Here is a 22,334-nt window from a genome sequence, read left to right as displayed (position 1 = left end):
TCATTTTTTACTTTAAATAATCCGGGACTTCACAAAAAATCCGAAAAATAAAGAAATGTGAATTTTAAATAAAATGTTCAATAAATTGTACTACCTCTGTTCACTTTTATAAGATCTTGAAGACATTTCAGACAATGTGCAAAACAGCCTATTTTGAGTTGTCTGAAACGACTTACAAAAATGAACGGAGGGAGTAAAATATTTGTTAACTCAAAAAATGTTCACCATTTTACTAAAAAATCTTTGCTTATTAAAAAAATGTTCGAAATTTTTAAAACAAATGCTTGGGAAATAAAAATGTTATTTATTTTTTAAAAAATCGTGTGTTAAAAATGTTAATAAAATGAAACATAATTTTTCCAATTCAATAAATGTTCATGAATGGAAAATATCCTAAAAATTTAAAAACTGTTCAGAACTTACAAAATAGTATATTCATCCATAAAATGCTCGCTGATTCAAAAAATAATCATGCATTTCAAAAAGTGTCCGTTCAATGAAAAAAGTGTTCGTGAATTTCAAAAATTGTTCGTCCATTCTGAAAATGTTCGCTGTTTCAAGAAAATTGTTTATTTTTTTCGCAATTTTAAATTTTTTTTGCAAATAGTATAAAATGCTCATGAATTCAAAAAATGGTCTTAATTTTAAAAAATGTTTGAAAATTTGTAAAAGTGGTTATCAATTCGAAAAATGTTCACGAGTCTTTTAAAAAATGTTCATGGTTTCATAAGTTGTTCATGGTTTCATGAAATTGAGAGTGTGTATTTCAATGATGTAGCCAAATGTTGTCATGGCCATTCGAGATTATGTTTTTTTTTTTCTGTTGCAGCGCATGACCCTTTTCATGGTATTATAAAAAAATGTTCTCCAAAAACCAATGGGGTCCAACGAAACCACAATCCATCTTAAAAAAGAAGGACTACGAAACCACAGTTCCCAAAATCCCAGAGTCTCGATCCCCAATCCCAGGAGAAGAAAACCCTAGCCCCCAAATCGACTGAGTGTAGCCTCCTCCCTCCTCCCGACCCATTCCCATTCATCCCCACCCACCGGCGGCCCGATGTGATGTGACCTATGGCGCATCACATACCTCTTGCCTCGTGCTTCCATGGAACGCATGCCGGAGCATCGTCGTCCAAAGCTATCCGCCGCTGCCGCTGGAGGTGGTGAGGACCGGCTCAGCGCGCTGCCGGACGACCTCCTCATCCACATCCTCCTCAACAGGGATGTGGAGCGGGAGAGGGCTAGCGGCGACGGCTCCGCGCGGGGGAGCCGGCGGCGGCGCGAGAACCCTAGGAGGGAGGGCTGGTTCGCTCAACCTCTAGCTAATAACACTTCCCAAGAGTAAGCTTTCCTAAATAAGAAGCTTGCCTCTCCATCGAGCAATCCTAATTAGGATTTTATCAATCAGGAATTGTAAGTCGTCGGTGTAGTGGGTTTCCCAAATATTTAACCTAAATTCTAAAAAGTGCAGATGTGCTCGTTAGTCATCCCGAGCGCACGCGCTATCGACAAAACAACATACGCGTCGCCCACCTCCCGCACCTTATCCACTCATCCCACCTGCTCGTCGTCCCACCACCAGCCGCCCTGCGCTTCCTCCCTGAGATGCGCTCGTTGCCCGCTCCTTCTCCAGGCCACGCATCCCTCCGCCGTCGTGCTCCTCCTCCCGGTTACGCGGCTGCCGCCCCGATCCTCCTCCTGGCGCCGCGCGCCACACCAAGCACAACCCCGGCCGTCGCCTCCTCCTCTTACCTACTCCCGGTCCCGGCGATGAGCGCCGCACCCAGCAAGTGCTCGGCCGTCGCACGCCGCGCCCGGCAGGACCTGCTCCCTGATCTCCTGCGCCGCCGGTCGCCAGCCCGTTATGCGTCCCTACGGCGTCGGCTTCCCCCTCGGTCATGTTGTGCCAGCTCTGCGCGTAAGGTCTACCATCTTCTCTCAATTCTACAATTTGATGTGATTGTTGATCAACCAGTTCTGTCCGGAACCACCAGGAGCAGCAGCAGACGACGACGGTGGCGAGATGCAGCCGCAGCTAGCCTTCAAGGCGCTGCTGCAGACGCAGCCGTTGAGGGAAGTACGTCCAGAACGCCATCAAGTTCCTCTCCTTCCTCAAAAACAAGGGCCTGACCACCGATGAGATTGAAGAAGAAAAGATTTGTGAAATGTACAATTTTCAGAACTTATTTGTATTGCCTGTGTGTTGATGCAGGGCACTTTTTTGCTAGGTGGTGAGCGTTGCTTGAGAAGGTGGAGTGTGCTCCCACAGTGAAGGAATTCGAGAAGTTCTGCTGTTCGTATACTCGCTGTAAATTCTGAACTGGCTTTGTATCTGTAATAGAAGTAGAACTCGTGGTGCATTCTGAACTTTGCCCATTTTCATTTTGTTTTGTGATGCAGACTGGTGTGTGTTGCTTCGCACTAGGTAACCCAATCAAAGTGAATAATCAGCATGAGCAGCTATTTTTTCTTCAGGCAAATTTTTCTGTGTGATCAGGCAAGTTGTAACCAACACTTAGGCAAGTATTCCCTCAAAAAACACTTAGGAAAGTATGTGTCAGTAGGGAGGCTGCCCTTTCCTTTTGTCGTGCAAAACCACCTAGCAAATTAAAGTGTAGACATAGTGTACGTTTATTTTGCCTATAAAAGATTGCAAATTATATGCATTATCCTGCATGCAGCCTAGGATTGCATCGTTGTAGCTTGGCCGTGGTGCATCGAGGAGACTAACTTGGTATGGGTTTGTGCTCGGTGTTTTGGGAGCACATTTTCTTCTTGTAATAAATAATAGAAGGTGTTGGCATAAATAACCAAATGGGTATAACGTGCCTCCTAGGTTGTTGATTTAGGTGTTGTAGTAGTTACAACATTTTGCATTTTTAAAATTGATATACTAGAGAGCATAAAGGGTTGATTATAGTAGTCTTTTAAGTACTGAATGTAGTTTTTGCCTCAATATAAATAGTACTCTCCTGCCTTCCTGCAATTAGACTTGCTTAGAACCAGGAACATGTCGCTGTTACAAATCTGAACCTTTGACCTTTTTGCTGGTTTGCCATTTGTAGCTGTACAGTTGATCTGTAACTCGTCTGATTTGTCACAGCGGCTGCATGCACTATTGCTGAATTTGGACGAATTAGATGGCTCCACCGGCTGCGCTGCTTTTGTTGTTTTAATTTGCACAAAAGTTGCAATTTCCAATGGAATAAGTTGCCTCAATATAAATACTACTTGCCTAAATCACTCGGTAAAAGTTTCTTACATGTATGATCAGATTTTTTGGACGCCGATGCATGTAAAACACAAGTTGCCAAAGATTATTAGCAAAACGAATGCACAACCAGGGAGTCTAAGGCCTCCTTTGGTTCATAGGGTATGAATATTATAGGAATAGGAAAATCATAAGAAGTGAGATGACATGCATCTCAATTCCTATAAACAAAGAAATGTCATTTCATGCATAGAATAGGAATTTTCCCATTGAGTCTAGGCTAATGTTTTTTTTTTCCTTTGAAATTTGAAGGATTGATTCCTATCCTACATAGGAATAGGAATCCAATCCTACAAACTAAAGGGCTTCAAATAAATTTTTCCTACAAAGTTCCTATCCTTTATAATTCCTACAATATTCCAAGGAACCAAAGGAGGCCTAAACATCAAGAGCTAATTCATGGACCTAGCTCAGCCCCTTGTGTGTTTTGTAATAGGGGGGTGGAGGTCTATGATGGAATGTCGGTTCACTGGCCTAGACCACTTGTGTCCACACCTTTCGACCATTTCGTGCTCCGTGATGGCCACCTCGCCGTTCTGGTCCTTGACCCCTCCCCCACGCATGGGGTCCGCCAGCATGCCCCGACCGCCTCCTCACCCACATTACGGTCGATCATTCTAATCTTGTGGCCAACGTTTACTAGGTAGTTGCCTGGAGAAGCACGTTTTGAGAGTCATGATAGCCATACTAGAAAATCATTAGTTTAATATAGTCATAATAGGCAACTTGACAACAAATTTGCTTCTTGTAGCACCAAAATTGCTCATCTTAGCATCAAAGTTGCTTGAAAAAATAGTTTGTCGAAGGCCACTTAATATGTGATGCTAATCAACTTGACCGTCATAATAGCCAACTTATGGGAGCACTGAGTTGATAGGTTGTCACTATAGGAAACATTGCAACAAAGTACTTTATGTATCACCAAAGTTGATAGGTAGTCATGGCACGCAACTTACATGTGATGCTAGACAACTTGTTAGTCATATTAGGCAACTCAAAAGAACATTGGGCTGATAGGCGACCATGATACATAACCTAACCAAAAGTTGCTTATCTTATTTCAAAAGTTGTCTTCCCGTCACCAAAGTTGTATATCTGACAAGAAAAAAAGTTCATCAAAAGAAACTTCATAGGTGGCGCTAGGCAAGTTGACGTTCATGATAGCCAACTTATAAAAGCATTGATTTGATATGTAGCTATCATAGACAACCTAGCGACGAGGTGCGTTATGTAGCATCAAAGTTGGTAGGTAGTCATGGTAGGCAACTTACACGTGATGGTAGGCAGCTTGGTAGGCAACTTATAGGTGATGGTAGGCAACTTGGTAGTCATCGTAGCCAATTCAAAAGAACATTTTGATGATAAGTGACCATGATACACAACCTAAGCGAAAGTTGTTTACTGTAAAACAAAAGTTGCCTCTCCGTGGCACGAAGTTGCTTGAGAATATTTTTGTCAGAAGCAATTTCATTGGTTACGCTAAGCAAATTGAGGTCATGATAGCCATCTTATAAGAGCATTGAGTTGATATGTAATCATGATAAAAAACAAGGTGGGTCATGTGGCAGCAACTTTGATAGGTAGTCATGGTAGGCAACTTACAAGTGATGCTAGGCAATTTGATAGTCATGGTAGCCAACTCAAAATAACATTAGGATGATAGATGACTATGATACACAACCTAACCAAAAGTTGCCTCTCCGTGGCACCAAAGTTGCTTGAGAAAAAAAGAAAGGATCGTCGAAAGCAACTTCATAGTTGACGCTAGGCAACTTATATGTCATGCTAGGAAATTTGGCAGTCATTATAGCCAATTCAAAAGAACATTGGGGTGAAAGTTGCCTATTGTAATTCAAAAATTGCCTCTCTGTGGAAACAAAGTTGCTTGAGAAAATAAGTTCATCAAAAGCAATTTCATAGGTGATGCCGGGCAACTTGACAATCATGATAGCCAACTTTATAAGAGCATTGAGTCGATACACAGTCATGATAGGCAAACTGGCAACAAGTGCTTCATATAGCAGCAAAGTTGATAGCTAGTCATGGTACGCAACTTACACGTGATGCTAGACAATTTGGTAGTCATCATAACCAACTCAAAAGAACATCCGTATGATAGGTGACGATGATGCACACCCTAATCGAAAGTTGCCTACGGTAGTACAAAAGTTGCCTCCCAGTGACACCAAAGTTTCCCGAAGAAAAAAAAGTTCGTCGAAACATATCGATATTGGATCTAGTTTTGAAGAGCTCGCCACCAAGAATCTAACGGCAAAAACGGATCATAATTTTGATGCTCCGTTCAAAAGTTATGACTTCTAAAAAAATTGGACACATAAAATAATTGCACATGGGACAAAATCTTTCCTTTTTTGAAGTGGATTTTGCATCATAGCATTAAGACAAAAATTTACTCTACCTTTTTTGGGTGTGTGCTCCGGAATGCTAGGGAGCACACGTGTGCTCCCTAGTCGTGTCCAATATTTAATGAGAAACTCACTGACCACACACTGGAAAATATATAAAAAAACCTAACTCATCTCACTCCTAAAACTTGTTCATAACAGATTAATACTCATTTTGGGTTCAAAGCTGCCTTACTGCCATTCTCTAAAAACAAAAGGGTATCATCAGCATATTGTAAACACATATCACCACCCAGGACACAATCCTTTAATTAGGCCGCCACCTTGGGTCCCTTTCACCAAGCCGAGTACATTCGTTTCTTCCATAGTGTACATGTGTTTCTGACGTGCGGTGTACACGCCATCGAGGCCACCCCTGAATCCGTCGCGGCATGGCTCCCCATCGACGCCCGTCGCCTCTCTGGTGTCCTAGATTTCCACAACAGGGGGAACATGGACGAGACCTCCGCCGCCTCTCCTTTGAAGCTGCCTTGCTTTCAGAACGCAACCAAGGTCGTGCTTGATCTAGATTCTATCGGCCTCACCCTGCCGCCTTCCGGCATATTTACCCGGCTCGCCGATCTGGTGCTGATTGGGATCCAGCTCCATGGTCCCTCTAGCCTCGGTGATGTTGTTTCTTCACCACGGTGTCCATCTTTGACGCGTCTTTGCGTTGGCAGTGTCAAGGGTCTGGAAGAGTTCACAATCCACTCAGAGTCTCTCCTAGAATTGGTGCTCAGTGGTCTCCCTGGCTTGCACCAGCTCAATGTCGTTGCGCTGGCTCTGAAAGACTTAGCAGTACAGAGTTGCTTCACTGATGCTCTCAATCGGAGCCAACACATTGCCAACATCTCAGCCCCTCAGCTGGTGACACTTGATTGGAAGAGTTCTTATGATCCTAGCTCTGTCCTGCTTGGCGAGATGTCACATCTCCAACAGCTGACAACGCAATATTTAATTGTATATGGACAATATACATTTTCTGCACATAATCGTCATTGCTTGATGCTTCTGCAGCGTTTTGACCACATCAGCAGACTTGGTCTCTACCTTGTCTATGCACCGGTGAGTTTATTCTTATTTGAGTTATGCGATTATTGTAACATGCATTCTAGCAAGCCAATAGAGATTATAAGAAAACTTGGTGTTAAACTTAATTAAGAATATGTTATTTGGAATATCTAAGAAAATGTACAAAATTGAAAATTCACATCAATGCACACAAAATACCATCTAGCTAGTCACTTTGTAGAAAAATGAGATGTTTCTGTCGCTATCCTTATATGACCTCATGTGATCCAACAGCTTCAAGTCAACGGCCGATTCTTGATGGAGGAGATGACAAACTTTCCTAACATTACCAGCTTGACACTACATGTAGTGGCATGTGGTCATTCCTTTGGAGCCAGCTCATTCCATGTTCTCGGTATGTCTAGTGGCGTAAGAGAGCTGGAGATTAAACTTGTCGACATGCCGAGCGAACAGGAGGTAACACTATTCTTAGTTTGTGGCAAATCCTAGTGACGAGTTGGCCTACTCTTGTTGGTCAGGGTTAGATACTGACGTGTTGCTTATCAAGCTTGACGAAGTAATATACTATTACTTGGGTTCATGGCTTTGTAGTAAGTTTTGTTAGTAGAAAAGATTACCAGTCTGTTGGAAATGCCAAAATAAACTGATGGGGTCTTATTTTCAGCAAAGAAATTGGGCCCTCCTTTGATCTTCTTCTGAAATAATAAAAAACTTCTTTTGTACTGGTTGATGATATATAGCACTGACACTCCGTACTTTATTATTAGGTAGAGATAATAATGTTGGGTTGTACGATTTCTTATATGCATAGAGCAATTATACTTTCTGCAATTTGCTGGCTCCAAATTAATTTATCTGTTTTATTTTCTTTTGTAAATTTTGTTTTGGACATATTTAAGAGTATCCATGCTGTCTAATTATTTCTTAGTTTCATCTTTCTTATCTCTAGCTGATATGCCTCTTGTTTCAGGCACTCGCTTCTGCGTGCCAATCAGGTTGCATTTGTGCCGAGCCATCAAACTGGGAAACCAAGGAACTCGTCCTCCATTGCCTCGAAGAAGTAGTAATCAGTGGCCTGAGAGGAACTGAACATGAACTCGCTTTTGTGAAAAGGTTATTCAACTGGACAACAGTGCTAAAGAGGATGACAGTAAATTTTCGTGTTTCAATGACTAAAAGCAAGGCCAAAGAGCTTCGCCAGCAGCTGTTAAGCTTCTCTAGGCCAGGAATATGTATGGAATTCCTGCAGCATGGAAAAGCTTGTTCATTTGACTAGGGCACCAACTTTATCGCTTTGTAGTGGGGTTGTCGGTTCAGCGGAGCCTACTTTTGTGAGACTGAACTTTTGTAACTTGTTTAATTCTAGAACTTGTTTTCAGTGTCTGTGAGACTGAACTATACGAGTACCTTGTTTAAGACTTTTTCAGCATTTGTGAGGCTGATGTAATTTGTACAATCCTACTTCCAGCGATGATCATGATTGGACTGTGATCTTTGGCATGATGTGCTTCTCTTCTGCACCTTGTTTCTTCTGGTGTTCAGTAATTTTTAGATAAAAGGGGGTGTCTGGTGTCCAGTAATAAGCAGTTTGGTTGTCAAGATTTGGTTTTTAAGCCTTTTGTTTTAGCCTGTCACATATTTTCCTGTTTTTGGCACTCTTTTAATGGTTGGCCGTCTGTTTAATGGAAATGATACTGGAAGATTATTTAGCCATAACATATTTGTGGTTGTGCTGCAGGACCGACCTGAAACTCAAGTACTAACCCTCCCTGTTAGGGTTTCGTTGTCCTCTGGCGGTGCAGCCGTCGAGAGTCTGCTTCTGCCTTTTGCCGCCGATCATCCCCACCCGTTCTTCGCCCCTACCTTGGATCTGATCCCTGGGAGGCTGCGAGTGCAAGGTTGAGGTGGGTTTTGACCTTTGGAGCCTCGCCCATCTAGGGTTAGGGTTTTGTGATCGGGGTCATCATGGCGACGCAGGAGGAACCAGGCAGAACCCGCCGGGGCAAGGAGCCTGTGGAAGAACTCCTGAGTCATTTGGAGCTTCAGGAAGACGAGGAGGAACAATTTGTCTAGGAAGATGAACTCAATGAGGAAAAGATAGAGGCCAAGTGGCTTGCGATCGCAAAGGTGCACACCAATAAGGGGTTCAGCCCGTCTGCTCTATATGCAGATATGAGATCGGCGTGGAACCCAGCCAGGGATGTCCGCTGGCGCAGGGTTGATGACAACCTGTTCATGGTACAGTTCGGCTGTTTAGGGGACTGGAACATGGCAATACATAAGGGACCATGGCTGTTTAGGAACCAGGGGGTTCTGATAGAGGAATATGATGGGTTCACGAAGCCGGAATCGGTGGTGCTGGATAAGCTTGTGGTATGGGCAAGGATACTGAAACTGCCAGATAACTACTTGTTTCCTGCAGCAATCAAAGGTATGTGTCGCAGAATGGGCAGGGTGCTAGAGGTTCAAACAACTCTGCCTGCTGGCTTTGTAGGGGAGTTCGTGAGGGTTAGAGTTGAGCTTACGGTCTCGAAGAAGCTCATCAGATTTGTTTCAATTACAAAGAATGAGCAAACAGATTTCTACCAAGTTCAATATGAGAAACTACCCGATTACTGTGGCAACTGTGGTCTAATGGGGCATTGGTACGAGGAGTGTGGCACTGGGGAACATGATGTATCCAAGCTGGAGTGGGGGGATTTCCTTTTGGTTGACGAAGGAAGAGGCCGAGGTAGAGGTCGCGGTGCAGGGAGGAACCCTGGACGCGGGAGAGGTGAAAGAGGGAGAGATGAACCAACTTTTGGCCCTGGACGTGGCCGAGGAGCCCCTCCTTTTGCTTCAGCGGGGAGGGATACAATGCAGAGTTGGCGTCATAATGCGCTGTACAATCCGGTTACCTCTCATACGGAACCGGGGCAAGGGTCGGGACAGGAGACGGAGGAACAAGACATGCGTCAGGTTCAAGTTCTGGGGAAGCGGACAGCAGATGATACACAATCGAGCGAGCCTAACACTTTGGCGTTGGTCCCAAGTACAGCTAAGACATCAAGTGTGGCAGCGATAGTTGATCAGTTTGAAGGAGAAACAATGCCAGGGATTACTGTGGAGGTCGCAAGCACGCCTCAGAAGAATGCAAACAGGAAGAAGTATAAAGGAGTTGATGGAGAAGCAATAGACAGTTCGGCAGGGCAGCAAACCAATGAGATATCGGCATCCTCCCGAGAGGGGGATGACCAGACACAATGAAAATATTATCGTGGAACTGTCGGGGTCTTGGGAACGCCCCGGCAGTGCGTGACCTGCTGGATGTCCAGCGAAGATGTTCCCCTGACGTGGTGTTTTTGTCGGAGACCCACCTTGACAGCTATCCGGCAGAATGTTTAAGGAGGAGGATGAAGATGGACCAAAAACTTGTGTGCACGAGTAATGGAAGAAGTGGTGGTTTAGTTCTTTTTTGGAATAATCATATCAATGTACGTAGGCTTGCTCTAGATACTATGTTCATTTATGTAATAATGGAGGATAATAATAACAATCCAGTTTGACGTTTGACGGGGATGTATGGTGAATTTAGATGGGCGAATAAGCATCTCACCTGGTCACGTATGCGGCAACTTCACCAGAGTCAGAATTTGTCGTGGCTCTTGATTGGCGACCTCAATGAAATCCAGTTTCTTCATGAGAAGGAGGGAGGCAATCCACATCCGGCACAATATATGCAGGCTTTTCAAGAAGCAATTGATGACTGTGGATTACATGATATGGGCTCCATCGGAGACCTGTTCACATGGAGACGTGGAAGAATAAGGGAAAGACTAGACAGAGGCCTGGTGAATGATGCATGGGCGAGCTTGTTTACTAATGCAGCATTGCAGAACTTGGAATTTAACCACTCTGACCACAGACCCCTTCTTGTGGATACAGAGTTCTACACACACCCAACAGCCGGCCAGAATAACATACAAGTAAAACAATTTGAGGCACGTTGGTTGAGGGAGAGGAGTTTTGAGGAGACGGTGACGGCGGCGTGGAATGATGTTACAGTCGATCCAACTGTGACTAATATTTATGACAAGCTGAATAAAATGCATAACCAATTCCACGACTAGGACCAGAGAGTTCTCAAAAAGCCAAAAAAGCGTCTGCGTAAAGCACAACGAGATCTTGAGAGAGTTATGGCGGGACCTATGGATGATGATAATGAAGAAAAGAGAAGAGAATTATCTGAACTCGTCGAGTATTTGCTGGAATTGGAAGAGATCGAAGTGAGGCAACGGTCCAGAACAACTTGGCTAAAAGCTGGCGACCGCAACACTGCTTTTTTCCAGGCTTTCACTTCGGCGAGGTGGAATAGGAATTTTATCAAGAAACTAAGGAATGAGGCTGGGAATTGGCTGGAAGGTACCGATGACTTAAATGCCCATATCTTAAACTACTTTTCTCACCTTTTCTCCTCTGAAGTTCAGCAAACTAATCTGGTTATCATGGAGCGAGTTCAGCGGAAGGTGTCAGACCAGATGAATAATTTCCTCATGGCCCCATATACAGCGGAGGATGTGAAGAAAGCGATCTCTAGTATTGAAGATATTAAAGCACCCGGGCCTGATGGTTTGCACGCACACTACAAGAAAGCTGTTAATACATGACGGATTTCTGATGACGTTTTCGAAAACTGTCATGGATGGACTGCTACAGCCCCGCAGGCCCGCTCAAGCCCGCTCAAGCCTGACTAACAGTCCCGCGTATAAAATGCTAACCCTAAACCTGCTCGGCCACTCCTCCCTCCCTTCCTCCCGCGCAGCCAGCCCCCAATCTCTCTCCCACACAACTCCTTGCGACTCCACGGCGCCGCCGCCCGATTCAGGCGACTTCTGTCAGCTATGGCCGGCGCCCAGCACACCCCCATCTTCCCCTCGCTCCGCTCTTTCCTCCCCTCCGGTTAGATTCACTACGCCCGGCCACCAACGCTCGCTCTCAACCCATATTCTTAGCTAGGGTTTCGTCGCCGGCGTGGCTCCGGCGGATTCTCTCCATCCCCTGCCACCTGCTGGATGGTGCTCCTGGAACAGGGCCGCGCGGAGGCCCTCCTGCCGTAGGATGTGCTGACGTGGCGCGCCTGCAGCGGCTGTTCGGGATGAGCGCGGGCACGACAACCTTGTCCCGGTCGATGATGGCGGCGGTGCTCCTTCTCGTCCTCTACCTCCAAGGACACGCACCGGTACAGCTCAGGCACCCCCGTCCCCAAATCCCGTCCACCCATCCGGCGTTGTCTAGCTCATCCTCACGCTCGTGGATTCGCCTCCTCATGTACGCGACACTTGAAACGTGGACGTGGTGAGCTTCCCTTCTCTCTACCCCCAAATCTGGATGGCACTAGCATCTGTTACATACATACATATGGATAAGCACCTTGGTTTGGTACTTTGGTTCAGTTTGTATTCAGTCTGTATGCGTCTGGATGTGAATGGCACTTGCAGTATATGGCCTCTCCTTGGTTGTCCATTTGTATGCGTACATCAGTATGTAAACGGCCACTCCTTAATTGTTATTTTGAACAAAACTGCCCCTTAATTCTTCATGTACTGAAATGAATCCTTGGAAGCTAGCACTACATGTCTGTTGTTGCTGTCGTCTTGTACTACATGGCTTTTTCCAATTTAATTTCAGTCAAGTTTAAGTGAATATAATCTCCTTTGATCTGATGTTTTGGTCTGAATATTTACATTTTAATTATCATGTACGTACTAATGGATTCTCAGATATTTGGTCGGTGTTATCTTCTAAAATAATAGTAAATGCAATCCTTAAATAGAAGTAGAAGAAGCATGTCCGCAAACAGAATTGTACATTTTCATTCCTTTGTAGAAGTGTAATAGATTATTTCTTGAAAACATAAAGATTTCAAGTATAGCGTCAGAACAAAGATACAAACTGTAATTTCAACATCCGGTAAATGACATATACACCGAGTTGGGCGTGTCAAATGTTGATGTACAAACAGAATACATTGGATTAACCATCTACTTTTAGAACAGTTCGGAACGTAGCTCAGTTGCTCACATTAACAAAGATAAATATTAAAACTGGTAATGTTTGCAGTGCCAATTGAAGCTGACATAGACACGAATGAACTGGACAATTGTACTCTTGCATTATATTTAAGGCATAATGTTAAATCCAAATAATAGACCTGCTATGAAACTGAATAAATTTTATGATTGTCTTTTTCATAGTTGAGAGGCAGTCCTTTTATCACATGGGGACATATCTCAATAGATTTTTGAATGCTTTGGGAGCTAGAAATTGATGTTACATTCAGACCTCTTAACACGGCATATATGATTGTCAGACTAATTTCTTTGATCTGGACATTGTAGTCGGCACATCTCCTGTCTGATCGACGTCGATACCATTATCCTCAAGAAGAACAGGATGAGATTGAGACCCTTCCATTCTTCTGCTTGTTCTATTCTTGATGTGAATTAGCTAGGATGTAGAGTTTTGTCTATTAAAGGTTTGGACTATTGTGTGGTTTCAGTAAAATTATAACTGCCTGAATATTAGTCTGTGCGTAACATCTGAACTGGATCATGTCCTTGATATCATGCATCGCACTGTTACACAACTAGAGTTGCCATATCTTGGTGGACCATGTCCTGGTATCATTTATCATTCCCCTGAGTTTATGGGCCTTATAATGAATGCTATTTTCTGCTTGCTTGCATTCAGAAATGAGAATAAATTATTTACTGTATTGGATGCTCCTCTCCTCTCTTTGTTCGGTTCTGTCTTTTTTTCCACTTCCCGGTTTGACATATCGGAAGAGCAAATTATGTTATGTTCCCGGCCCATCTCTTTCTGCTATCTTGCTGCTGCAAGACCTGGGAGTTTTAGTGGCTGATATAATTTTGACAATTTTGCTGCAATATCTTCAGTTTCTCTATTGATTCGGACAATTTTACTGCTGCAGTAGTCTGAAGCAGAACCTCTGTTCTTTTCATTTGTGCCGGAACTTTGCTCCCATCTAATCTGTTTGGGCTGTGTAAAGGGAAGAGAAGGGATGAGAGCAATGTCTGGTTGGGTTTTGTCAAGGGAAGGGAAGAGGGTAATGACATGGAGCAGCTGCAAGGGCATACTAGGAGAGGAGGGTCGACCCCGACGCCATGGAAGGTCTCTCTCTCTCTCTCTGTTAATGAGGTAACATAATCATGAGCCAATTTAAACAAACATGAACAATTTGTTAGATTCATCTATCTCTTTTCATTCCGTAAGTTGGAGCTTATTAGATGTGAAGTAGATTGAGAAAAATTGTCCCTTTTCATTTGATGCTTGTTTGCATTCACACACTGGATGGCCATGTGAAGAAATTTACATGTGTTTGTCTAATATTGCCTGAAAGTCATGTCTTTAAAATGTTTACGCAAGTTGCTGATGCTCTTCTGCTCTAGCCTATGCTGGTCAAGTGGACAGCTTATAAAATTGGTATGCACAGAAGTAACAGGGATAATAAGATCAATAGGTTTATGATAGAAAAGCTTTTCTGTATATCCTGAATGAATATAAACGATGCATGATCATTTCAAGCTGCACTTCCCTATCAATTATTTCATTGTTTATCAAGCATTTTCAAGTTTCATAGTCCACTACATTACAAATTTTGATTTTTCATCTAATAACAAATACATAGCTTAATGTTCAATGAATAAAACTAAGTGTGGGCGATCTCTCAAGGAAACTGTATCATATTCTTTGTTGAAAGTTTCCATGCCATTTGAAGTTCATTTGGCAAGCAAGTATCATTTACTATTTGTCAGCCCTTTGAGATGTAGTTGCAACATAAACATTGCCGCTGCTCGTCGACCCGGATGACATAAACTTCAAATGTTCATGTGTCAACAAGTTTACACATCAGGGGGGATATTGTTTGTTAGTGACATGCCATTTCGTTGGCAGGTTTATACGGCCTCAACTACTGCTGCTATATTACTTGGAGTTCTGTGATGTGTATTTTGTCACTTTGTGATTTGACTTCCATTTGACACACTTTTCTTTGGATTAATTTTAAGAAACCACATGTTTACTCTTGTTTCATAGTAGATACAATGTTATTCTCATTTGTAGGCACTATAAGATTTAGGAATTCTGGACAATATGTAATTCTTTTTTATTTTTGTTGCAATTCTCTTATTTCTACTGTCCATTCATATTTGCAAATATCTAATATTCTTGTAAATATGGTAGGTAAGATTGGATAGCGTGCTACTTGGTGCTGCCCATCACAATCAGCCACAGGATGATAGTTGCCATCAAGAGCGTCAACGGCAAGAGCCTGAATAACAACACCCTCAATAGTTTATATGTTCTGATGTAAAATGGATTGTACTGGTTCATAACTCTGCTGTGTGATATATGTTCTCAATATATGTTGTATGTTATCATTTTATAGAGGATTTTTTAGACTGCTATGTTTTAGGTACGTACAGATGGATGCGATAAACTTTGTAATGTTTCACACCTTGCAAATATTTTTTGTTGGGCCAAAATTGGCATTAGGAATTGTGTAACGCATTATGTTAAAAACATACTGGGTCAAATTTCGGCCAAAAGAAATGGGCTAATTGTCTCAACCAAATTTAAATTGTCCTTTAAATTTTGCCTAAATCCATGATGAATTTTGTGACGAAAAATAGTATCCACGTAGGCAGCCACATCATTCGAATTAGTCAACTGAAAATCGTACATGGCGTTAGTCCATGACGGATTGTTCCGTCACAAAGACTTGGGCCTGGGCGGGCCTGGGGCAGATCCATGACGGCCAAGATCTGTCATGACTGGTACGGTACCAAATTATGACGCGATATACATGACGGATTTCAAATCCGTCAAGGATGGACACCCATGACAGTTTTTCATTTATCTGTGCCGGACTAGATCCATCACGTATTAACAGATTCTTGTAGTGGCAATTTCTTCAAAAAATATTGGCATATAATTGGTGATGAGATCACTCAAGAGGTTTTGATGGCCATTAATTCGAGGAAAATTCCAGCAAATTGGAACGACACAACAATTGTGATGATTCCCAAAACCGATGCTCCGGAGCTGGTAACGCAATTCAGACCCATTAGTCTTTGCAATGTCATGTACAAAATAATCTCGAAAATGTTAGCTCTACGTCTGAAAAGTATACTTCCTGATATCATTTCTCCTACTCAAAGTGCCTTTGTTCCTGGAAGAATGATTACGGATAATATCTTGATAGTATATGAATGTGTGCATAAGATTAAGAATAAAAGGACAGGACAATCCGGGTTGTGTACAGTAAAACTCGATATGCATAAAGTCTATGACAGAGTGGAGTGGTCGTTTTTGCATGACATGATGATCAAATTGGGATTTCATGAACAGTGGGTAGAATTGATCATGGAATGTGTGAGATCAGTTAGTTATAAAGTGAGATTTAACTCACAAGAAACAGATGTTTTTAACCCTACAAGGGGAATTAGGCAGGGGATCCCCTATCCCCTTACCTATTCCTCATTTGTGCAGAGGGTCTTTCCAGTCTATTGCAGTATGAAGAAGTTGGTGGCATAGAAGGGATTAGAGTGTGCAGGAATGCACCATCAGTATCACACCTCTTATTCGCTGATGATTCTCTAATTCTCATGAAGGCATACACGCTTAATGCAGCTTCCTTACAACATGTTCTGAAGACTTACTGGCAAAGCTCGGGGCAAATGGTGAGTTTCGCTAAATCGAGTGTTTTCTTTAGCCCTAATACTTCTGTTGTCACTAGGGCTGAAATATGTCAGGAGCTTCACATTGATACAGAGGCACTCTCTGATAAATATTTGGGCCTACCTGCAATGGTGGGAGCGGATAGAAGTGACTGCTTTAACCACTTTATTGAGAGAATCAAAGAGAGGCTCAGGGGTTGGATGGAGAAACAGTTATCCACTTGAGGAAAGGAGATCCTGTTGAAATCTGTGGCACAAGCTATTCCGGTGTTTGCTATGTCAGTCTTCTGTTTACCCAAAGGAATATGTAAAGAGATTACTGATTTAATTTCTCAGTTCTGGTGGGGTGATGATGAGGAACATAAGAGAATGCATTGGTATTCTGTTGGAAATATGCCCTAGAGGCAATAATAAATTAGTTATTATTATTATATTTCATTGTTCATGATAATCTTTATTATCCATGCTAGAATTGTATTGATAGGAAACTCAGATACATGTGTGGGTACATAGACAACACCATGTCCCTAGTAAGCCTCTAGTTGACTAGCTCGTTGATCAATAGATGGTTACGGTTTCCTGACCATGGACATTGGATGCCGTTGATAATGGGATCACATCATTAGGAGAATAATGTGATGGACAAGACCCAATCCTAAACCTAGCACAAAGATCGTGTAGTTCGTATGCTAAAGCTTTTCTAATGTCAACTATCATTTCCTTAGACCATGAGATTGTGCAACTCCAGGATACGTAGGAGTGCTTTGGGTGTGCCAAACGTCACAATGTAACTGGGTGGCTATAAAGGTACACTATGGGTATCTCCGAAAGTGTATGTTGGGTTGGCACGAATCGAGACTGGGATTTGTCACTCCGTGTAAACGGAGAGGTATCTCTGGGCCCACTCGGTAGGACATCATCATAATGTGCACAATGTGATCAAGGAGTTGATCACGGGATGATGTGTTACGGAACGAGTAAAGAGACTTGCCGGTAACGAGATTGAACAAGGTATCGGGATACCGACGATCGAATCTCGGGCAAGTATCGTACCGATAGACAAAGGGAATTGTATACGGGATTGATTGAATCCTTGACATCGTGGTTCATCCGATGAGATCATCGTGGAGCATGTGGGAACCAACATGGGTATCCAGATCCCGCTGTTGGTTATTGACCGGAGAGTTGTCTCGGCCATGTCTGCATGACTCCCGAGCCCGTAGGGTCTACACACTTAAGGTTCGATGACGCTAGGGTTATAGGGAAAGTATGTACGCGGTTACCGAATGTTGTTCGGAGTCCCGGATGAGATCCCGGATGTCACGAGGAGTTCTGGAATGGTCCGAAGGTAAAGATTAACATATAGAAAGTATGGTTTTGGCCACCGGAAGTGTTCCGGACATCACCGGTAGTGTACCGGGACCACCGGGGGGGGGGGGGGTCCGGAGGTCCACCAGGTGGGGCCACCAGCCCCGGAGGTCTACATGGGCCAATAGTGGGAAGGGACCAGCCCCTAGGTGGGCTGGGGCGCCTCCCACCAAGGCCCAAGGCGCCTCCTAGAGGGAAAGGGGGCAAACCCTAGGGCAGATGGGCCCTAAGGCCCACCCCAGGTGCGCCTCCCCCTCTCCCCCTTGTGGCCGCCACCCTGGATGGGATCTAGGGATGCCGCACCCCTTGGGGTGGGAACCCTAGGTGGGGGCGCAGCCCTCCCTCTCCCCCTATATATAGTGGAGGCAAAGGGGCAGCCCAACACACGAGGTTCTTCCCCTGTTGGCGCAGCCCTACCCCTCTCCCTCCTCGTCTCTCGTAGTGCTTGGCGAAGCCCTGCTGGAGTTCCGCGCTCCTCCACCACCACCACGCCGTCGTGCTGCTGCTGGACGGAGTCTTCCCAACCTCTCCTTCTCCCCTTGCTGGATCAAGGCGTAGGAGACGTCACCGGGCTGCACGTGTGTTGAACGCGGAGGCGCCGTTGTTCGGCGCTTAGATCGGAATCAACCGCGATCTGAATCGCTGCGAGTACGACTCCTTCATCCGCGTTCTTGCAACGCTTCCGCTTAGCGATCTACAAGGGTATGTAGATGCACTCCCCTTCCCTCTTTGCTAGATTACTCCATAGATTGATCTTGGTGATGCGTAGAAAATTTTAAATTTCTGCTATGATCCCAACATATTCTTGGTGGAAACTTTGCTATCCGAAGAGTGAAGGGGGAATGGGATTCCGAGACCTATACTCATTTAACCTAGCAATGCTTTCAAAGCAATGCTGGAGGTTACTAAACAACCCAGATTCTTTATGTGCAAAGGTATTAAAGGTGAAATATTTCCCTAATGGTAGTTTACTTCAAGCTACTTTAAAGAATGGTGCCTCATTTACCTGGCAGAGTATTATGAAGGGTTTGGAGACGTTCAAATTGGGGTATATATGGCGTATTGGGTCGGGGGAGAAAGTGAATATCTGGAGCGATCCATGGGTTCCAAGCAGTGCAAATAGAAGGGTGATCACGCCGCGGGGTCATACTATCCTGTCTACAGGAAACGACCTCATCGACCCCATAAGTGGGAACTGGGACGAGCATCTGATTGGAGCTATCTTTAATCCTGTGGATGTCCGAAGGATACTAGAAATCCCGCTGAATTACAATGCTTTTGAAGATTTCATAGCTTGGCACCTGGACCGAAGAGGTATCTTCTCTGTACGATCAGCTTACTATACTCAATGGATTCGGACTTTCAGGACACATGCAAATGCACTAGCGCAGCCAGGGAGGTCAAGCACACCACTGGTTTGGAGTATACTATGGAAACTTCAAATCCCACGTAAAGTTCAAATTTTCTGCTGGCGAGCACTACATGGAATCCTACCCCTAAAGTCCATCCTCACTAACAGGCAGGTTGGCATAGAGGGTGCTTGTCCCATATGTCACAATGCGGCTGAAGATGTGAGACACCTATTATTTGATTGTTCCCATGCTACGGAGATGTGGTCTCGGCTTGGAATCTTGGATATTATCAATGAAGCGAAAAGGGTTGATCGTTCGGGGTCAATCATACTAGAACACATCCTGATCGGCCCACCAAGACAAGTGCCCATTAAACCGAATTTGGATGTGAAGCAGATCATAGCGGTGGGAGGATGGTACCTGTGATGGATCCGACGCCAGTACACTCATAATGGTAATCCTCCACCAACATTCAAATGGCCTATATCTGTCCTTGCTATTTCTAATAATTTCGACCAGGCAAATTTGAGAAAACTGTATCAGTGCAAGACAGATGGGAGAAGCCGGAGCCTATATTTGTCAAACTAAATGTTGATGCAGCGTTTTATGTCGAAGAAGGAGTGGGAGCAACTGCTGCGGTTATCAGAGATGTAAATGGATCGTTTCTTGCAGCCCAATGTTTCTATATCCCCGTGGCATCAAGCATGGTCACGACGGAAGCACTGGCAATGCGGGATGGCCTGAAGTTTGCAAACTCCTTAGGTTTCCCGCGAGTAGAGGCGGAATCCGATTCTTTAACAGTGATTGACTCCTGCGGTGGCCAAGCAAGATGGTGGGATGAAGCTGCTGCTATCTTCGCGGAGTGTGTCGATGTTTCGACTTTGATTAGGAAGGTTAAATTTAAGCATTGTCCTCGTAATGCAAATAAAGCGGCACATGTGCTAGCTAAACATAGTTATTGTAATAAACTCTCTAGCATTTGGACGGACGAGTCCCCGGGCTGTCTGGTCTCAAACCTTGTGGACGATGTAATTTCGTTTTAAGCCAATAAATTAGCTAGCCATGATGGTCTTTCCTCAACAAAAAGAACAGAGTACATAATTATGATAAGTTGTATACTGGCTTTGCTGCATTTCCAGCTTGATTCTCGTCCCGCCTTCATTTAAGCTTGTGCTACAGGTTTATATTCAGATCTGGGGGAGTGTAGGATTACGATTAGCCTATGTGATCCAAGTAGGTTAATGAGAGAGTTTGATAAGTTGCAGAGTTGACGATGGATGAGCGAATTCAAACCAATCATGGATGGCTGTCCAAATCGAGGAAGGGTAGAGAGTTATCTCCTGTATGTTTTGAAATCATATTTTATAAGTTTTGGATGTGTGGTGTGTTGGAGAAAATTGCCATTGAGACTTAGTAGAGCTAGTTCACCACTACGGTATGCTGACTAAGAGCATCTCCAGCCGTTCGCCCCCCAGGACACATAAAAATCGCTTTCTGAGGGCGAGTCGGTGATACAATCGGCGCTGGGGGCGGTTTCGCGCCCAGTCGTCGCCCCCAGCTCGCCCTTAGGCGTCGATATTGGCCCACTTTTCAGTCCCATTTCGGCGAATAAAGGGCCCATATGGACGACAATAGGCCCATATTCGGTGTGGTTCGCCGTTGTTCGGCGTTCAATTATGCACATAATTTTTTTATCACATTTCATCATAGAAATATCAAATACTTCAACAAAATAGTACAACAACAAATAGTTCAATACAAATTATATAGTTTAACAAATAAAAACTCATATTTCATGACACGTCGTGCCCGACGTCTCCCTTGAGCCTCCATAGATGCTCTATCAGATCTTGCTGCAGTTGATGATGCACCTGTGGGTCTCGGATCTCCTGACGCATACTGAGATAGGCAGTCCAGGTTGCCGGTAGCTGGTGATTAACTTCGGCTAGAGGACCCTGCCTGTAGTATGGTTCAGTGTCAAACACTGGGTCTTCTTACTCGCTCTCGATGATCATGTTGTGCAAGATGACACAGCAAGTCATAATGTCCCACATTTGATCTTTCGACAAGGTCTGAGCGGGGTACCGGACAACAACAAATCGAGATTGGAGCACACCAAATGCCCGCTCGACATTCTTCCTGCAAGCCTCCTGAACCTTCGCAAACCAGGCATTCTTGCCTCCTGGCACAGGGTTTGAGATCGTCTTCACAAATGTCGACCATCTCGGATAGATGCCATCAGCTAGATAGTACCCCTTGTTGTAGTGCCGCCCATTGATCTCGAAGTTCACTGGAGGACAATGACCTTCAACAAGCTTGGCAAAGACAGGAGAGCATTGCAGCACGTTGATGTCATTGTGAGTTCCTGGCAAACCAAAGAAGGAGTGCCAAATCCAGAGGTCCTGTGTGGCCACCGCCTCAAGTACCGCACTGCAACCGCCTTTGGCGCCTTTGTACATCCCCTGCCAAGCAAATGGGCAATTCTTCCATTTCCAATGCATGCAGTCGATGCTTCCAAGCATCCCAGGAAATCCTCTTGCTGCATTATGTGCTAGGATCCGAGCAGTGTCTTCCGCATTGGGTGTTCTCAAGTATTGCGGTCCAAACACGGCCACCACTGCCCGACAGAACTTGTAGAAACACTCTATGTTGGTGGACTCGGCCATGCACCCATAGTCATCGAGTGAATCACCGGGAGCTCCGTATGCAAGCATCTCATCGCTGTCGTGCACTTTTGGATGGAGGTGAATCCAAGGGCGCCGGTGCAATCCATCTTGCACTTGAAGTAGTTGTCGAACTCCCGGATGGAATTCACAATCCTGAGGAAGAGCTTTCGGCTCATCCGATAACGGCACCGAAATGTTTTTTCTCACCGTGAAGTGGAGCATCGGCGAAGTAGTTGGAGTAGAGCATGCAGTAGCCTTCGAGACGATGTCGGTTCTTTGCTTTCACCCGCCCCAGCGCCGAGCCACCTCGCCGCGGCTTTTCATTGCTCGCCAGCAGCTGGGCGAGGGCGGCGAGCACCATGAGATACTCTTCTTCCTGGACGTCGGCCTCGGCTTCCTCCTCCAGCAGCGCGGCGAGCGCTTCCTCGTCATCCGAGTCCATCGTCGAGGCAGGCAAATCACCGAACATCTTGCGCCCGGTGGGCGTGTACCCGCCGCTA

General features: G+C 44.5%; 3 protein-coding genes across 8 annotated transcripts; all 3 read left to right on the top strand.

The window, feature by feature from the left end:
- The first annotated feature begins 1,509 nt into the window (after positions 1 to 1,509).
- LOC125521806 (uncharacterized) lies at positions 1,510 to 8,214 on the top strand. Of its 6 annotated transcripts, none has more exons than XM_048686871.2 (7): positions 1,510 to 1,921; positions 1,998 to 2,170; positions 2,232 to 2,311; positions 2,404 to 2,500; positions 6,697 to 6,744; positions 6,985 to 7,167; positions 7,682 to 8,214. In XM_048686871.2, exons 4-7 carry the CDS (start codon positions 2,456 to 2,458, stop codon positions 7,985 to 7,987), a joined length of 582 nt encoding a protein of 193 aa, XP_048542828.2. In that variant the 5' UTR covers positions 1,510 to 1,921; positions 1,998 to 2,170; positions 2,232 to 2,311; positions 2,404 to 2,455; the 3' UTR covers positions 7,988 to 8,214. The 6 variants fall into 6 exon arrangements, 5 of the variants coding, with proteins under 5 accessions (XP_048542828.2, XP_048542825.2, XP_048542824.2 ...); XM_048686870.2 differs by having other exon boundaries at positions 1,512 to 1,921; positions 1,998 to 2,080; XM_048686866.2 differs by having other exon boundaries at positions 1,512 to 1,921; positions 1,998 to 2,080; positions 2,216 to 2,311.
- LOC147961819 (uncharacterized) lies at positions 3,733 to 6,690 on the top strand (the record flags this gene model as incomplete). Its single annotated transcript, XM_087537615.1, has 2 exons — positions 3,733 to 3,840; positions 5,956 to 6,690. Coding segments are annotated over exons 1-2 (843 nt in total), but the record flags the coding sequence as incomplete, so codon positions are not given.
- A 2,054-nt stretch (positions 8,215 to 10,268) lies between the features above and the next one.
- Positions 10,269 to 10,820, top strand: LOC147961818 (uncharacterized). The gene has a single exon (XM_087533957.1). The coding sequence runs from the start codon at positions 10,269 to 10,271 to the stop codon at positions 10,818 to 10,820; it is 552 nt and encodes a 183-aa protein (XP_087390083.1).
- Positions 10,821 to 22,334: the final 11,514 nt, after the last annotated feature.

The sequence above is a fragment of the Triticum urartu genome, chromosome 7A (genome assembly GCF_056163025.1).
Source record: "Triticum urartu cultivar PI428250 chromosome 7A, HENAU_Tu73, whole genome shotgun sequence".
Classification (NCBI taxonomy): Eukaryota; Viridiplantae; Streptophyta; class Magnoliopsida; order Poales; family Poaceae; genus Triticum; species Triticum urartu.
This window is presented reverse-complemented; position numbering and strand designations above follow the sequence as displayed.